Source organism: Felis catus, chromosome D1 (genome assembly GCF_018350175.1).
Source record: "Felis catus isolate Fca126 chromosome D1, F.catus_Fca126_mat1.0, whole genome shotgun sequence".
In the NCBI taxonomy this organism is placed as follows: domain Eukaryota; kingdom Metazoa; phylum Chordata; class Mammalia; order Carnivora; family Felidae; genus Felis; species Felis catus.
Window position 1 is genome coordinate 85798045 of NC_058377.1, and position 15631 is coordinate 85813675.

A 15631-nucleotide genomic window follows, 5' to 3' on the forward strand; every position below is an offset into this window, starting at 1 on the left:
AAATTAAGGAAATTTGCCTTTATTTATAAAATACATTTTTTTCCTCAAGAACTCTTCCACTGCATCTGGGATTGGATACATATATATATACACATTTGAATTTAAAATTTTGAGAGATATACTTTATTACAAAAAAATAACACAGATGGTAGCCAAAAATTTAAACAATAATAGAGTACTATTTGGCAATTAAAAAAAACAAGGAAATTCTGCCATTTGTGACAATATAGATGAATCTTGTGAGCATTATGCTAAGTGAAATAAGTCAGAGAGACAAATCATGCATGATCTTACCTATATGTGGAATCTAAGAAACCAAACTCCTAAAAATAGAGAACAGATTGGTGGTTGCAAGAGGTGAGGGTGGGGGAAATGGGTGACTGTGGACAAAAGGTACAAATTTTCAATTATACGATAAGTAAAACATGGGGATGTAATGTACAGTGTGGTGACTAGAGTTAACAATAGTGTAATGTATATTGGAAAGTTGCCAAGAGAGATTTTAAAATTCTCATCACAAGGAAAAAAGAAAACATAGTAAGTGAGGTGATGGATGTTAACTAAACTTATAGTCATCATTTTATATTATATGCATACATGAAATCATTATTTTGTACACATGAAACTAATTCAATGTTATATGTCGGTTCTATTGCAATAAAACTGGGGGGAAATTGCTCCATGCTCAGTGTGGAGCCCGACGTGGGCCTTGATCTCACAACTGTGAGATCATGGCCTGAGCCTAAATCGAGAGCCAGATGCTTAGCCAGCAGAGTCACCCAGGCACCCAAGTAGTTCCTTTTTAACATTTTGAAGAATCTCTGTTTTCCATAGTGACTGTACCAATTTACATTTCCACCAGCAATGCACAGTGGTTCCTTTTTCTCTACATCCTTACCAACTTTTATCTCTTGTGTTTTTGATGACAGTCATTCTCACAGATGTGTAAAATAAAATAAACCTTTTATTTTCTGGTTGATAGAAGATATATATGTCTTCATTTTATTATTAACATATTACTAATTTTTTTATTTTTATAATTTCTACCTCTTTATTGGATTCTTTTTTTAATGGCTAGATTATATCTTCAAATACTTTTTTTAGAAAAGGTTTGTGGTAGGTAAGCTTTAAATATTATATGCTTTTTAAAAAATGAATATAGTTTGTACTTATACTTAAGACGATTTTCCTCATGAAGAATTATAGGTTCAACATCAGTTTTCCTCATACTTTGAAGACCTTGTTCCCGTTGTCTTCTGAAATCCAGGGTTGTTGAGATATCTGCTACCCATCTATTTCTTTTTCTTTTCCTTTTTCTTTTTTTTTAATGTTTATTTATTTTTGAGACAGAGAGAGACAGAGTGTGAGCATGGGAGGGACAGAGAGAGGGAGACACAGAATCTGAAAAAGGTTCCAGACTCTGAGCCGTCAGCACAGAGCCCGATGCAGGGCTCGAACCCATGAACTGTGAGATCATGACCTGAGCTGAAGTCGGACACTTAACCAACTAAGCCACCTAGGCAGCCCCCCATCTATTTCTTTTTCATTTATAAGTAATATGTTTTCCCCCATTTTAAAGCTTGCAGGCTTTTACTTTTAACCCCCAAGTTGTGAAAGGGCATAACAATATTTTTAATGGGTCTTTTTTCCATTCAACTAGTTTAATTCTTCATACATTTTTCCAATTTGTAAAACTATGTGATCTCCATAGCTGTTTAAAAATTTTGATATTTTTCAATTAAATTTTGATTATGTAAGTAATTCACAACTAGTATATATTCTCTTTTCTACAAGTTACATTACAAATAAAGCTCAACTCATATGCCCCAAATGTCATTTAAACCCCTTCTCTCTCTCTCTCAAAGCAGTTAACTACTGTTAGGGGATTGGTGTGAATTCTTCCAAACAAAAACTACTACATATGTAATAAAGTATACCAGTTTTATGTACAATTTGAGTAAATAGGATAAATGTATACATGACGTAACCACCACAGTCATACACAGAACATTCCATTCCCTCAGAAATGTGCCTATTCATACTGCTCTCCTCTTCCTACCACTTGGCCCCTGGTAGCCTCTAATCTGTTTACCATCTCTATGGTTTGCCTTTTCTAGAATTTCATATGTATGGAATCATGTAGTATATAATATTTTGTATCTGGCTTCTTTCACTTAACATAATGTTTTTCAGATTAACCATGTTTCTATGTGTATCAATGGAATTGATTCCTTTCACTGCTTTTATTAGCCATTCACTAGTATCATGATGGACATTTGAGTGGCTTTCACTTTTTGACTATTAAATGAGGTTGCTATGAATATCCACCTATACATCTCTATATGGACATATGTTGTTATTTCTCTTGGGTAAATACCCAGATGAATTGCTGGGTCATATTGAAAGTGAATGTTCAATTCTTAAAGAAATTTCCAAACTCTTTTCTGAAACAGCTGTGCAATTTTGCATTCCTACCAGAAATGTATAAGATTTCTAATTGCCTCTTTCCTTTTTAACATTTGGTGTTATCACTTTTTAAATTTTATTTGAACAATTCTAGTCTGCACATAGTGATATTTCATTGTGTCTTTAATTTGCTTTTTGCTGATCACTAATGGTGTTGAGCATCTTTTCATGTGTTTGTTTGCCATCCATGTATCTTTTAATGAAGTGTCTGTTCGGTTCTTGTCCTATTTAATTATATTTCATCATTGATTTATATTCTGGATACGAGTCCTTTATCAGTTATGTGTGTGGCAAATATTTTTTCTGGATACAAGTCCTTTATCAGATATGTGTGTGGCAAATATTTTTTCCCAATCTGTGGCTTGACTCTTTGTTTTCTTAGCAGTGTCTTTTGAAAAGCATTATTTATTACTTTTATCAAGTCTGATGCCTCAGTTTTTTATTTTATATTTCATGCTATATTTTTGTCCTATTTAAGAAATATTTGCAAACTTTTTTTTAAAGGGCTAAATAGTAAATATTTTTGGCTTTGCTGGCCAAATGATCTGTATTGTAACTACTTGATTCTGCTATTGTAACAATAAAGCAGCTGTAGATAATTCTTTAGCAAATTCCAGTGAAATTTATTTACAAAAACAGGTATCTGATTGTATTTGGCCCACAGGCCATAGTTTGTTGATCCCTAGTATACTCCCAAGTCACTAAGGTTTTCTCCTTTCTTGTTTCCTAAGAATTTGTTGTCATCCTTTCTCTATTGAATTACCTTGGCGCTTACGTAGAAAATCAATTAAATAAATATGTGTGTCTCCCTCTCAACGTTATTTTCTGTTCCATTGACCCATGTGTATGTCTTATATGGACTTCATCATTCTGTTTTTATAATGTCTTCAAATCAGGTATGTTTAAGTCCTCCAACTTTCTTCTTTTGCAAAATTGTTTTGTCTATTTTACAGCTTTTGCGCTTCCATATTAATTCTAAATTAAACTTGTTATTTTACCTGAAAAAGTTGACTAGAATTGTTCTTTTTCTTCCCCAGTTATTTTTTCCCTCAGTCCTTTGTTTTTGATAGTTTCTGTTGCTATCTTCAAATTCAATAATCTATGATTTGTTCACATCATCTCTCTATATTGTTAGGAACTTAATGTCTTTTGTTCATTTTATGTTATTTTAATGAAGTTTTTGTTTTTAAAGAGTTTGTAACCACTGCTAAGATAACTTATACTTTCGTTTCTATCAAGTAAATTTTATTGGATATCCAAATGTACAAGTTACTACTTTTTAAGCAAAGGATACAGCAGTACTAAAGCTTGGAGGTAGGACTTCCAAGTCAGCACACAATGCCCATTTTGTAAATACTTTGAAAGAAGTTCAAAGGGTAGTCATATCTTCTTTGTGAGCAATTTGAAGAGTTAACTGTGAGTTCTATGAATACATTCTGTTAGGATCAAAGAGAAATTAACTAGTCTTGAATGAATGAAAAAATAATTGTAGAGAAAGCAAGGAGCGGGAGGACCTGAGAGAAAAGGAGAAAAGAATGAAAGAAGATAGCCTGATTGAGTATACTTTGAGCTTGACATGCAGTTGAAATTCAGATAGAATATCCAGATTCAGTTAAAACTTTAGACGCAGAAACTGGGGAATAATTGAAAATAGAGATTTGCTAGCCATCATTTCTTTCTCCGTCAGACGTTTGTTGAATGCCTACTCTGTGCCAGAAACCATGTTATGGACTGAATGTTTATGTCCTACCCCTCAAATTTATGTCCTTCTAGCCTAATAACCTCAAAAGTTATCCCATCATCAACTATAAGTTTAAAATCTCATTTGTCATCTAAATCAGGTATGGATGTGATTTGAGGTGTGGTCCATTCTGAGGCAAAATTCTCCTCTGGCTATGAACCTGTGAATCTGTTAAACCAGACAAATTATGGGCTTCTAAATACAATATAGAACAGGCATAGGATAGACATTCTCACCCCAAAAGAGAGAAATCAGAAGGGAGGAAGGAGTGATGGATTCTAAGCAAGTCCAAAATTTAGCAAGGCAAATTCCATTAGATCTTAAGGCCTGTGAATAAACGTCCTTGGGTCCATTCTCTGCCTCGTAGGCCCACTGGAGTGGCAGCATCACACCCCTTCAGCTGGGCGGGACACCACCCCCATGGCTCTGCTGGGCTCCAGTCTTGCCTTTTGAAACCCAGCTGGAGGCAGCCATGTCTCCCAGGCTTGTGTCTCTGGGCCTGTGGTAGAAGTGGCAGCCTTGATCATCTCTGAATCACCTTTGGGTTCTTTCTACTTTTTATTCCCCCCCCCCCCCCCCCCCCCCCCCCCCCCCCCCCGCCCAGGATAGCTTGTGTTTGAAACCAAATTGTACCATGGTCAAGACTGTAAAATCCAAGTCCAACTGCCTTCCTTAATTCCATTCTTCTTTGTCTCTAGTTCAGACTGGCAGTGTCTATGCTCGTATAATATCTGCATTCCTGGCTTCTGCTGAGATGACTGGTTAAGTCCATGAGTCACACCCACGATCTCTTTATCAGCCATACATTTAGTGTTCTCTTTAGAACAAGCTTTTTCATTTCTTTGCAATGTGACTAGGGGGAGAATTTTCCAAATCTTCGAGTTCTGGTTCTTTTGGCTTCACAATTCCTTGCTTAATTCATTTCTCTCATTTTGCATTTTACTAGAAGCAGTCAGAAGGAACCAAATGATGCTTTCAAAACTTTGTTTAGAAACCTTATCTGCTAAATACTCAATTTTATTGCTCAAAGTCCTGCCTTGACAGAAAACTAGAACACAGCTCAGCCAAATTTTTTGCTGCTATATAACAAGAAGTGCCTGTTTTGCAGTTTGCAGTAATATGTTCCTTAGTTCCGTCAGAGACTTACTGGAATCTCCCTTAACATGCATCTCAAAATTCTTTCAGCCTTTACCCAATACCCAATTTCAAAGCCACTTCAACATTTTTAGGTATTTATTACTATAGTACCTCATTTATTTTGGTACCAAAATCTATCTTAGTAAAGTTTGGGCTACCATAACAGAACACCATAGACTAAGATTGTTTAAACTGTGGAAATTTGTTTTCTTACAGCTCTGTAGGCTGGGCCAATTTAGTTCCTGGGGAGGACTCTTCCCAGCTTATAGGTGACTCTTAATGTGTTCAAGCGTCATCTCCCAAGAGTCCTCCGTCCTCGTACTCCAGATGGACTACTTGCTCTCTAGGCAGTCCTACACAGGTGTTTTCTGGCACTTTCCTTCATCATCCTAAGAGTTGCTCTGACTTTGTTGCTGGTAGAGTACATCCTCTAATAAGTTGAAAGTGAATGGACATAGAGGTGTGTGAGGTGGTAGAGATTTTTAAACTTTGAATGTCTGAACTTGTCTTAATTTCACCCTTAAATTTAACATTACTTTGGTTAAATATAGAATAGTAGGCTGAAAATAACTTTCCCTCTGAAAAGTCCAAAGCCTAGAGGCTTTTTCAGATACTTTCTTTTTTTCCCTCTTGTTCTGAAATATCAGAATTATATGCTTTGGTGTATGTCTATTTTCATTCATAGTTTTAGTACTCAGGATTTTAAATCTGTAATCTCCCACTTTTCATTTCTGGAAATTTCTCTTAGATTATTTCTTGGATATTTTCCTCTGTTGTCTCTGTTTCTCTAAAATATCCTTTTATGGTGTCAACCTCCTGGTCTAATTCTCTAAATATTTTCTTTTATCTCTTATTTTTTATCTTTTTAAGAGGTAGTATTGCATAATTGTTAAGAGACTGAGTGATAGAATAAGACTGTCCTTTACGAATTCTTGCTCTGCCATTTACTGTCTTTGTGACCTTCAACAAGTTATTTAAATTTTATGCTCCAGTGTCTTCATCCATAAAATGGTCTTAATAATAGTGCATACTTCTTAAGATTGTTTAGGGATTAAATATGTTAATTGTATAAAGTGCTTAGAATAGTACCTGGCAGTTGGAAAGCACTTTAACACATGTTAGCTGCTATGTTTTGTTGTGGTTTTTTAAAATTATCATTACTGTCATAATTATCATCATTGTTCCTTTATTCTTAAAGATTTGATCAACTTGATATTCTTGAACTTCTGGTCCTTTTTTTTTTTTAAATCTCCTATTATACTTTTAATTTCTAGAAGCTCAGGTTTTTCTGACTGTTTCCTTTTACTGAAGTGTTTTATTTTTTACATACCATCTCATATAATAGATATTACTTTTCATTCCTTTTGAAGTTTTTTTCTGTTTCTGCCATTGTTTCTATTTGGCTTAGTGTTTCAATTCCATATTAAATGCTTTATTCAAATATCTGGTAATTCTTGGTGGTCTTTTAATATTAAAGAGTGAGGGACTGGAAGGCTAGTTGGAAGTACTGTGTATTTGGGCACATAATTTGTGGTGTGATAGGTTTACTGTAAATTTAGCTAGTGGTATCTCTCTAAAGACCTTTTCCCTTAATTTTGTCAGTTTCTCGAGGGAGGATTCCTCTAATCTCCTGATCTCTTACCTATTCTGCTTAAGGATGACTTCTGGCTTTGTGAGAGCCTAGCAGTGGGAGCCAACTGTGTACATGTATTGGGGATGGGGGTTATCTCACCCTTCTGTATGAAGACTTTCAATAAGTTACCCTGTCTTCAATATGATGTCTCACCTGTGCCCTCTGTTGTGTTCCTACTGCCAAAGTTTGTCTGATTTGACCTCTCCATTTCTCTTACACAGTGGGGGGAGGAGTAGTATCCTGGCTTTTAGTAGAAAATAGGGGATCTGAGAGGTCTTACTTTTTCTTTTAAAGATTTTCAAGCAGTGCTTCTGCTTTGACACAAAAGTATTTCTCCTTACTTCCTGAAATTACTTGTCTCTTCTACAAGTGTGACAGTTGTTAAGATTTGTTAAGGGCAAGCAGTAGAAACTGTGGTGTTTATGTTTATTATATTATTCTTTATTATTTTCTATGTGTTTTAATATCCCATAGAAAAAATAATAATTTGAGACGCTAAAAGTTAAAGTTACAAACAACGTTTATCGTAGCATTCTCAGACTGCAAACAACCTAAAGATCCAACAGTGGGGAAATGATAAACAGGATTTTAATTAAGCCATATAATATATAGTCATTGAAAATCTTATTTTTGAAATGTGGGAATGGTCACAATACCATATTAAAATGTAGAATCCAAATAATGTACACTATCATATGTATAACAGGCAATATACATTTTGTTACATATATACATATATATATATGTAAAAAAAAGATTGGAGGAAAATACTCAAATATGTTCAGAGTTATTATTCCTGGATGATAGGTTAGTAGGTGATTGTTCACTTTTTTAATATGTTTCAGTAGTTTATAATTTTCTTTGTTGAACATTTACCACTTTTAAAATCAATTGCTGTCCAATAAATACTGATTTTTAGAAGGATAATTGGATACTTTTTTTTTCATGGTGAAGAGATATTTCTTTTTTTAAAGATTTTATTTTAATTCCAGTTAGTAAACATATAGTGTTATATTAGTTTCAGTTGTATGATACAGCAATTCAACAATTCCATACATCACCCAGTGCTCATCACAAGTGCACTCCTTAAACCCCATCACCTATTTAACCTATCCCCTGGGGTAAAAATATAGTGAAAAAATACTGTTAAAATTTTTTGTAAGTGACATAAGGGAGAGTGCAGGAAGGACAAGGAGGCCTATTACTGGAAAATAAAACAATCTCCTGGTTTTAATTAAAAAAGATTTTTGTTTAACATTTATTCATTTTTGAGAGACAGTGTGAGCAGGAGAGGGGTAGAGAAAGCCGGAGACACAGAATCTGAAGCAGACTCCAGGCTCTGAACTGTCAGCACAGATCCCGACGTGGGGCTCGAACTCACAAACTGAAATCATGACCTGAGCCAAAGTCAGACGCTCAACCAACTGAGCCACCCAGGCTCCCACCTGGTTTTAATTTCAAAAAATTAAGTTATGATGGTTCTTTAAAATCCTAGTTGATATAAGTGTGAAGTGTGCAACTGACAGTTACAAAACCTCACAGTAAATAATTTGAATTGTTAGATGAATAAATAAATAATTTTTTCTACTTTCTAGACCTGCACTAGCCAATAAAATTTTCTGTGATGTCAGAAATGTTCTCTACCTGCACCACCCAATAGAGTAGCTATTAGATGTATGTGTCTACTAAGCATTTGAAATATGGCAGTTGAGGCACTGAATTTATCATTTTGTTTAATTTTAATTAGTAAAAAATTAGCCACATGTGGATAGGGGCAAGTATATTTAATAACATAATTGTAGACCAGTGGTTTTGTAAATAATTCTATGTCTTAGTATCTGATTAATAAAACTAATTTAGATGTTTGGACTGATATCTGGTATTTTTTTAACACAGAAAAAGACAATTGAGGAAAAACAAATTTTACATAATTATACATGTCTAAAATAAATAGATTTTGTAAGGTAGACATAAATTCATTAAATTTAAATTTTTATAATATCTTATTTAAATTTTGCTTTATTCCTCATTTCAGAAATAAAAACAGTGGTTCTTTACCCTGAGGATAGGATTGTGGAGCAGGAGTAAGGGTTAAGAATATCAGAATCTTCAAACTTTGTTTTTTAATGTTTATTTATTTTGAGAAAGAAAACAGTGCACATACACATGGCTCATGGAGGGGCAGAAGGAAAGGAGAGGGAGAATCCTTAACAGGCTCTGTGCTGTCAGCAGGGAGACCAAAGTGGGGCTGGATCTCACAAACCTTGAGAACATGACCTGAGCTGAAATCAAGAATTGGATGCTTGGGGCACCTGGGTGGCTTAGTTGGTTGGGGGTCTGACTTCAGCTCAGGTCATGATCTCACAGTTTGTGCGTTCGAGCCCTGTGTCCGGCTCTGTGCTGACAGCTCGGAGCCTGGAGCCTGCTCTGGATTCTGTCTCCCTTTCTCTCTGCCCCTTCCCTGCTCACACTCTGTCTCTCTCAAAAATAAATAAACATTAAAAAATATATATATATTGGCACTTAATCAATTGAGCTATCCTGGTGCCCCCAAACTTTTTTTTTAACATTACAGATTTTATCTTTTCCCCACAAGACAATAAAAAATGTAGATGGAATTAAATTATCTTTGAGAATGGATAAAGCCAGGAAAATAATTGAGAACCAATCATTTAAAATAATTTACTTTAAAATAATTTATAATTTATAAACTTAATCTAGGTGTAAAAGGATGCCCATCAACCCATATATGGTAAGAAGACAGTTTTTATATGTTTGAAATGTTCTAAACAGAATTTTCAATTAGTTCTCTTAAAGCAAGGTTATGGATATTTATATCCCTACTTTATCTCTGTTTGAAATTTTCCCAAAGGTTACTTTAGAATTATTGAATATGGGTTTTATGGTTAAGATGTCAGGATACTAAATTTATATCATAGATTCTCCTATATTACCAAACAAAAAGCAATTTAAAATACTCCAAAAAATCAGTTATACTGAACATAACAAGAGTCACAGTCCAACCCAATGCCATAAATTTATAAAGTCCATTGCCAAACAAAAGTCACCATTCAGTGCTCTTCCTAACTTCACCCTCACACCCAGAAACCAAAGAAATATTACCTTAAGAAGGTAATTTGGGCTGATGGTCTTAAACTAAAGTAATTTTTCCAGAAAGCAACACTGAATTCGGTATATAATCCAAACCTTAATAGTATATCATCCCCTAAATGAGAATAAAATACTCACTGAACCAACTGATGTGAACACAGGAAGTTGCCATTTTATGAAATCTCATGAGAAAATGAAGAGCCTAGGTCTTCCAAAGAAGATGATGTTTAATTTTGTCTAAGCTCTCATCACATAAAGATAGAGAAAAATGAGGTGCGTAGCACAATACTCAGCCTTCAAACTAGCTAGAGGAAAAAAAGTTCGAAAGAAACATAATCCAAGAAGAGAAGGAAATTCTTCCATAAAAGATTTATATAAGAGCTTAATAAGAACATGAGTTCAAGGGGCGCCTGGGTGGTGCAGTCGGTTAAGCGTCTGACTTCAGCCAGGTCACGATCTCGCGGTCCGGGAGTTCGAGCCCCGCGTCAGGTTCTGGGCTGATGGCTCAGAGCCTGGAGCCTGTTTCCGATTCTGTGTCTCCCTCTCTCTCTGCCCCTCCCCCGTTCATGCTCTGTCTCTCTCTCTGTCCGAAAAAAAAAAAATGTTTAAAAAAAGAACATGAGTTCAAAACAACAACAAAAAGAACATGAGTTCAATATAATATCACAGAAATGAAGTGGGGGAAAAAAACATGAGAAGTGGATAAAAAGGATAATGGCAGAATTAAAAATACAATTTGACTTAAATAATATTATTACCCAATATTAGTAGCAGTAAGGAACAGGCTTGCAATAGTCACGACACAGTTAGAGAAATGAGATTAAAACAGTAAGTGAGAATATATGTTATCTAATAAAATTAAATTTAAGTAGCTTGTAGCTACCATATTGCATAGTGCTGATATAGAACATTTCCAACATCACAGAAATTTCTATAAGTCACAGCTGGTCTAGAAAATGGGAAAATTTAATCATCTAACATTTAAATTGTTTACTGTGTGACATTTTACAACTGTCAATGATATACCTAATATTTATATCAATAAGAATATATTCTAGTTCCGTGTAGAAGAGAAAAATAATGTTAAATGTGAGACACAAAAAATTTTACCTGAAATTACAATCTTCAGCTTAAAGGGGCCTCCAATATTACAGAGGAGAAATAACACAAAGCAATAGACATAGATATAGCCCATTTAAGTTATTAAACTGCAAGGATAAAGGAGGAAGTATTCAGGCTTTCAGTCAGAAAGAAGCAAATCACCTACAAGAGTGGAAGCCTTCAATATCACAGCATCATTCCTTGTCCGAAGATAATACAGTAGCAATAGCAACACCTACCTAGTGTTAAGCTAAGTTAATAATAAATCAACTTAGTTATTAGCTAATAACTAAGCTTATAACTATATATATCTATATATATACATATAGATATATACTATATATACTATACAATACTATATATCTATATCTGTATCTATACATATATCTAAATACACATATAGATATAGATATATATAGTTATTTAGACACACACACACACACACACACACACACCCAAAGCATTGGTTGGATAAAAAAATTTTTGAAAAAATAATTCATGTATTTACTTCATCACTGAGAACTTCGTTGACTATGTAAAGTGGCATCTCCTCCCATTACTCTGTATTCCTTCCCTCTTTTGTCTTAAAATCCATATCACTATCCATATCACTATCCTTCCTTTGTTTATTTTGCTCACTGCTTCATCCCTTGTATCTTCCTGGAACTGCTAAATGAACACAGGTATCATTTTAAAAAACCCAAGAATGACAGAACTGTGGTAAAAGGAACCATGGTGAATCCATTTCAACAAAAACCTAAACTAAACAACTCTGTATCTGGTTGCAGACAAGAATATAAATCTATAAACCTTGACATTATAAAAATAATAGGGAAAAAGTGCTATATGCTAATTTCCTCATTCTTTATAGGAAAGAAGAAAAGAGGAACTGATTTCATTGAAAACTGAAACACATAGAAAGGAGCATAGGGACTCCAACATCTTAATGTGCTTTGTATCACACTTCTAATCCTAGAAGAGAATGTGTCAGGAAATAATCTCACTCAAAGTAAAGAATCATTGATGAGAATCATTCTTTCAATTTTGCTTTGTTTTTGTGTTCTTGTATAAATTAAAGTAAAATGTTCATTTTCCACTATTAATAGTATTTTATTACATGCTATTTTTTTGGAAGTATTTTGTCTAATATATCCATGTATGTATATAAGTTTATGCTAGGAATGTGGTTTACTTAATGATTATTATGGGGGAGGTTGGCTTTTTAATTTTTTAATTTGATATCTTTGTCATCCCTATTTTTCTTTTATAATTTCTCTTGATATGTCTTGAAGTTCATTAATCTTTCTTCCTGAAATGTCTAATCTGCTCCTGCCATCCAGTGGGTTTTAAAAATCTCAGATCTTGAAGTTTTCATTTCTAGAGGTTCATTTGGGTCTTTTAATAATATGTCTTTCATATCTCTATATGCTCAATCTTTATTGAACACGTGGACTATAACCATAATTGTTTTTTGTCTTAGTCTAATTATATTTGTATCACTGCTGCATCTCCTTATTATGGGTCCTATTTTCCTGTTCTTTTTCACTCATTTTTTTTATTGGCTCCAGATATTATGAATTTTAACATGTGCAGTGCTGGATATTTTACATTCCTGCTGACATTCTTGAGTCAATTTCTGGGATTCAGTAAAGTTACTTGGAAACACTTTGATCACTTTGAGGCTTGCTTTTGAGCTTTGTCAGGTGGGATCAGAGCAGCTTTTGTTCTAAAGCTAATTTTGCTTCTCTACTTAAAGCCTTATGAATTACAACGTTTCTCCACTCTGGTCGGTGAGACTATGGATTTTTTCTGGTTCTACGTAAGCTGCAGAAATCGTTCAGCTTGCTCCTTTTGAGTGGTTCTTTCACCAGATTTGGGTAGTTTCCTTATGTCTATGTACTGATCAGTACTCAAGAGTTGCCTCCACAGATCACTGGAGCTCTTTCTGTGTGCTCCACTCTTCCCCTGAGGTTTGCCACACGGCCTCCTTGAACTCCTAGCATAGTCACTTCAACTCAGGAACACTATTAGGTTCCTCCTCTCTGCATTCTGCACTGGATATTTCCTTTTTTCTTTTTTTTTAATTCAAGTATAATTAACATACAGTGTTATATTAGTTTTGGGTGTATAATATAATGATTCAACCATCAATACATTGCCTACTATTGCCAACACAAAATATGTGGCTCTGAGTAGTGGTTAAAGCAATTATTTGACTGAATTCTCATAATCAGATATTTTATTAAGTGTTTAACATGCAGCAGGCACCATTTCTTACATTTCACATTCTTTACTCATTTATTCATTACAAAAACCCAATAAAATGAATACTGTTATTTCTATATTTCAGATGATGAATAGAGATATAGAGAGGTCCAATAGGTGGTCAAGGTAACCACAGACATATCTACTAGTGTGTAAAGTCAAGACTTGGACCTAAACAATTTAGTTGTAAAATTCAAACTCATAGCCACTATACTGTATTATACCATATGCCTCACAAATATTTATTTCCATTAGAAGAAGTTACTTTATATTTTGTAAGATGCTAATGCTTTGCTAGGAATGATGGATTCAGAGTTAAATGATATAACTCATCTAATACTAGCATAAGTTAAAGTGTAGATCTATTTGGAGGTCTTTTAGTAGATAACTAAAATATATAATAGCTAATGTGTTTTCCAGCTGATTAGTTGACATTATTCTAAGAATAAATACATTTGATCTTGCAAAGTAAAAGTTGCAATTTAGACTAATTTATGACATAACACAAGATTGTGTTTACTAATCCAGCACCCCATATTATCTTTATGATTTTGACTAATAAAAAAGGCAACAATTTCATGTGCTTTCCTTCTCCAAGAAACTTATGTACTTTTTTCTTTGCGTTGTTACTGTAGTGCCTCTTTACACACACACACACACACACACACACACACACACACACATATTAGTTGTTACTTCACCTGTTATTTTCATGAATGAGTTTTTTGCATTCTAGTATTACAAACCAGTAAACAGATTGCACACATGCTGTATTTTTACCTTGCGGGAAACATAACAGTAATTAAATGCAATACATAAATGCTAATTTCAGACTTTGCTTTAAATGCAATACATAAATGCTAATTCCAGACTTTGCTTTAAATATATAGTGTATATATATGAAAAGATCATACCTCTTGTTGCAATAGCATTTGGCTTTTCATGGTATACAAGTTTGAAGATTTTCTTTAAATTCTAGTTCATTCCTAAAAAATTAAACTTCACAATATTATATATATAATATTTCCTCTGTTTTAGAAATAGCTATATTGTCATGACTTTATGTTTGAATCATTTTTAAGGCATCAAGACATTGGAAAGTTCTAGTATTGCTAATATTATCATTTAAGAAAATTGTCACATTTTTAAATCACAGATGCTGAATAACGTGTCATTCTGTTTTCTTAGGAACTTCCTGCACCATTACTTGATGATAATTTTAAAAAAGATTTTGATGAAGAAGCATGTAATCATAAAACAGCAGAATCTAACATTAAAATGAAAATAGCTTGGCGTTACCAGTTATTACCCAAGATGGAGGCAAGTCAACATAGAAACTTTTCTAAAATTTGTAAATGTACTTGTTTTCATCTTATAGACTCTTTTGTGGTATACCTGTTATTCTTTAAATGCACTACGATGTCTATTTGCTCATTTAAATGACCAATATTTTATTTGTATTTTATCAAGATGATATTTCTTACAAATAAAATTATGGCAATTTTTTCTTTTTTACCAAAATAGATTTCATTTCTTCTATACCCTCCACGTACAATCTTTTATTATACGGTTGCAAGCCAGAGTAAGCAAACACATTAAGGCTATTTCTATCCAGCTTGAATACCTATAAATATTCGGTGTGGATAGACTAAGAGATAGGAAGTAAAGGGAAATTTTCTGAGAAAACAGATGTCAGTGAATCTGCCCACTAAAGCTTATGAACTCTGCTCCTAGGGAAGGCTCTATTCACTTAGCTCCTTTTTTGATTGTTTACTTCAGTCTTCAGAACACTTTAATGTCTACCGGACATTATCATATTGGTAGAAAAGAAAGAAATTTTTATATGAGACATGGCACCCATAGTCCACCCTTCCTTAGTCTTCCACATTGACTGTTCCTTCCCCAAGGACAGAAATATGTTTATAACGCTCCTTAACTACAAATGCATAATTTGGTATACTGTTTCCACCGCCTCCTTCTACATGCATGGTAGACTGTATATCATAGCACCCTTCTAACCAAGCTTAGACAAAGCCTTAGTATTCTCTGCAATATCCTGGGTGGTCACTACCAGTGAATATGTAAGATGAAACCTGTTTGCCATTAAAAGCCTGAAATATAAAATACACACTTCTCAAGATTATGTATAAGATCTGTAGAACCTTATCCAAACCTAC

The 15631-nt window shown here is 33.9% G+C and overlaps 1 protein-coding gene across 4 annotated transcripts in view; it reads left to right on the top strand.

Annotated features, from left to right (window-relative positions):
• Window positions 1-15631, top strand: part of ELP4 (elongator acetyltransferase complex subunit 4) — a 246800-nt gene that overhangs the window by 43238 nt on the left and 187931 nt on the right. For all 4 annotated transcript variants that reach the window (XM_023239673.2, XM_045039094.1, XM_045039093.1 and 1 more), the window contains exon 4: window positions 14643-14774. In XM_023239673.2, coding sequence (XP_023095441.1) covers window positions 14643-14774 — 132 coding nt within the window. The remainder of the gene's footprint in view (window positions 1-14642; window positions 14775-15631) is intronic.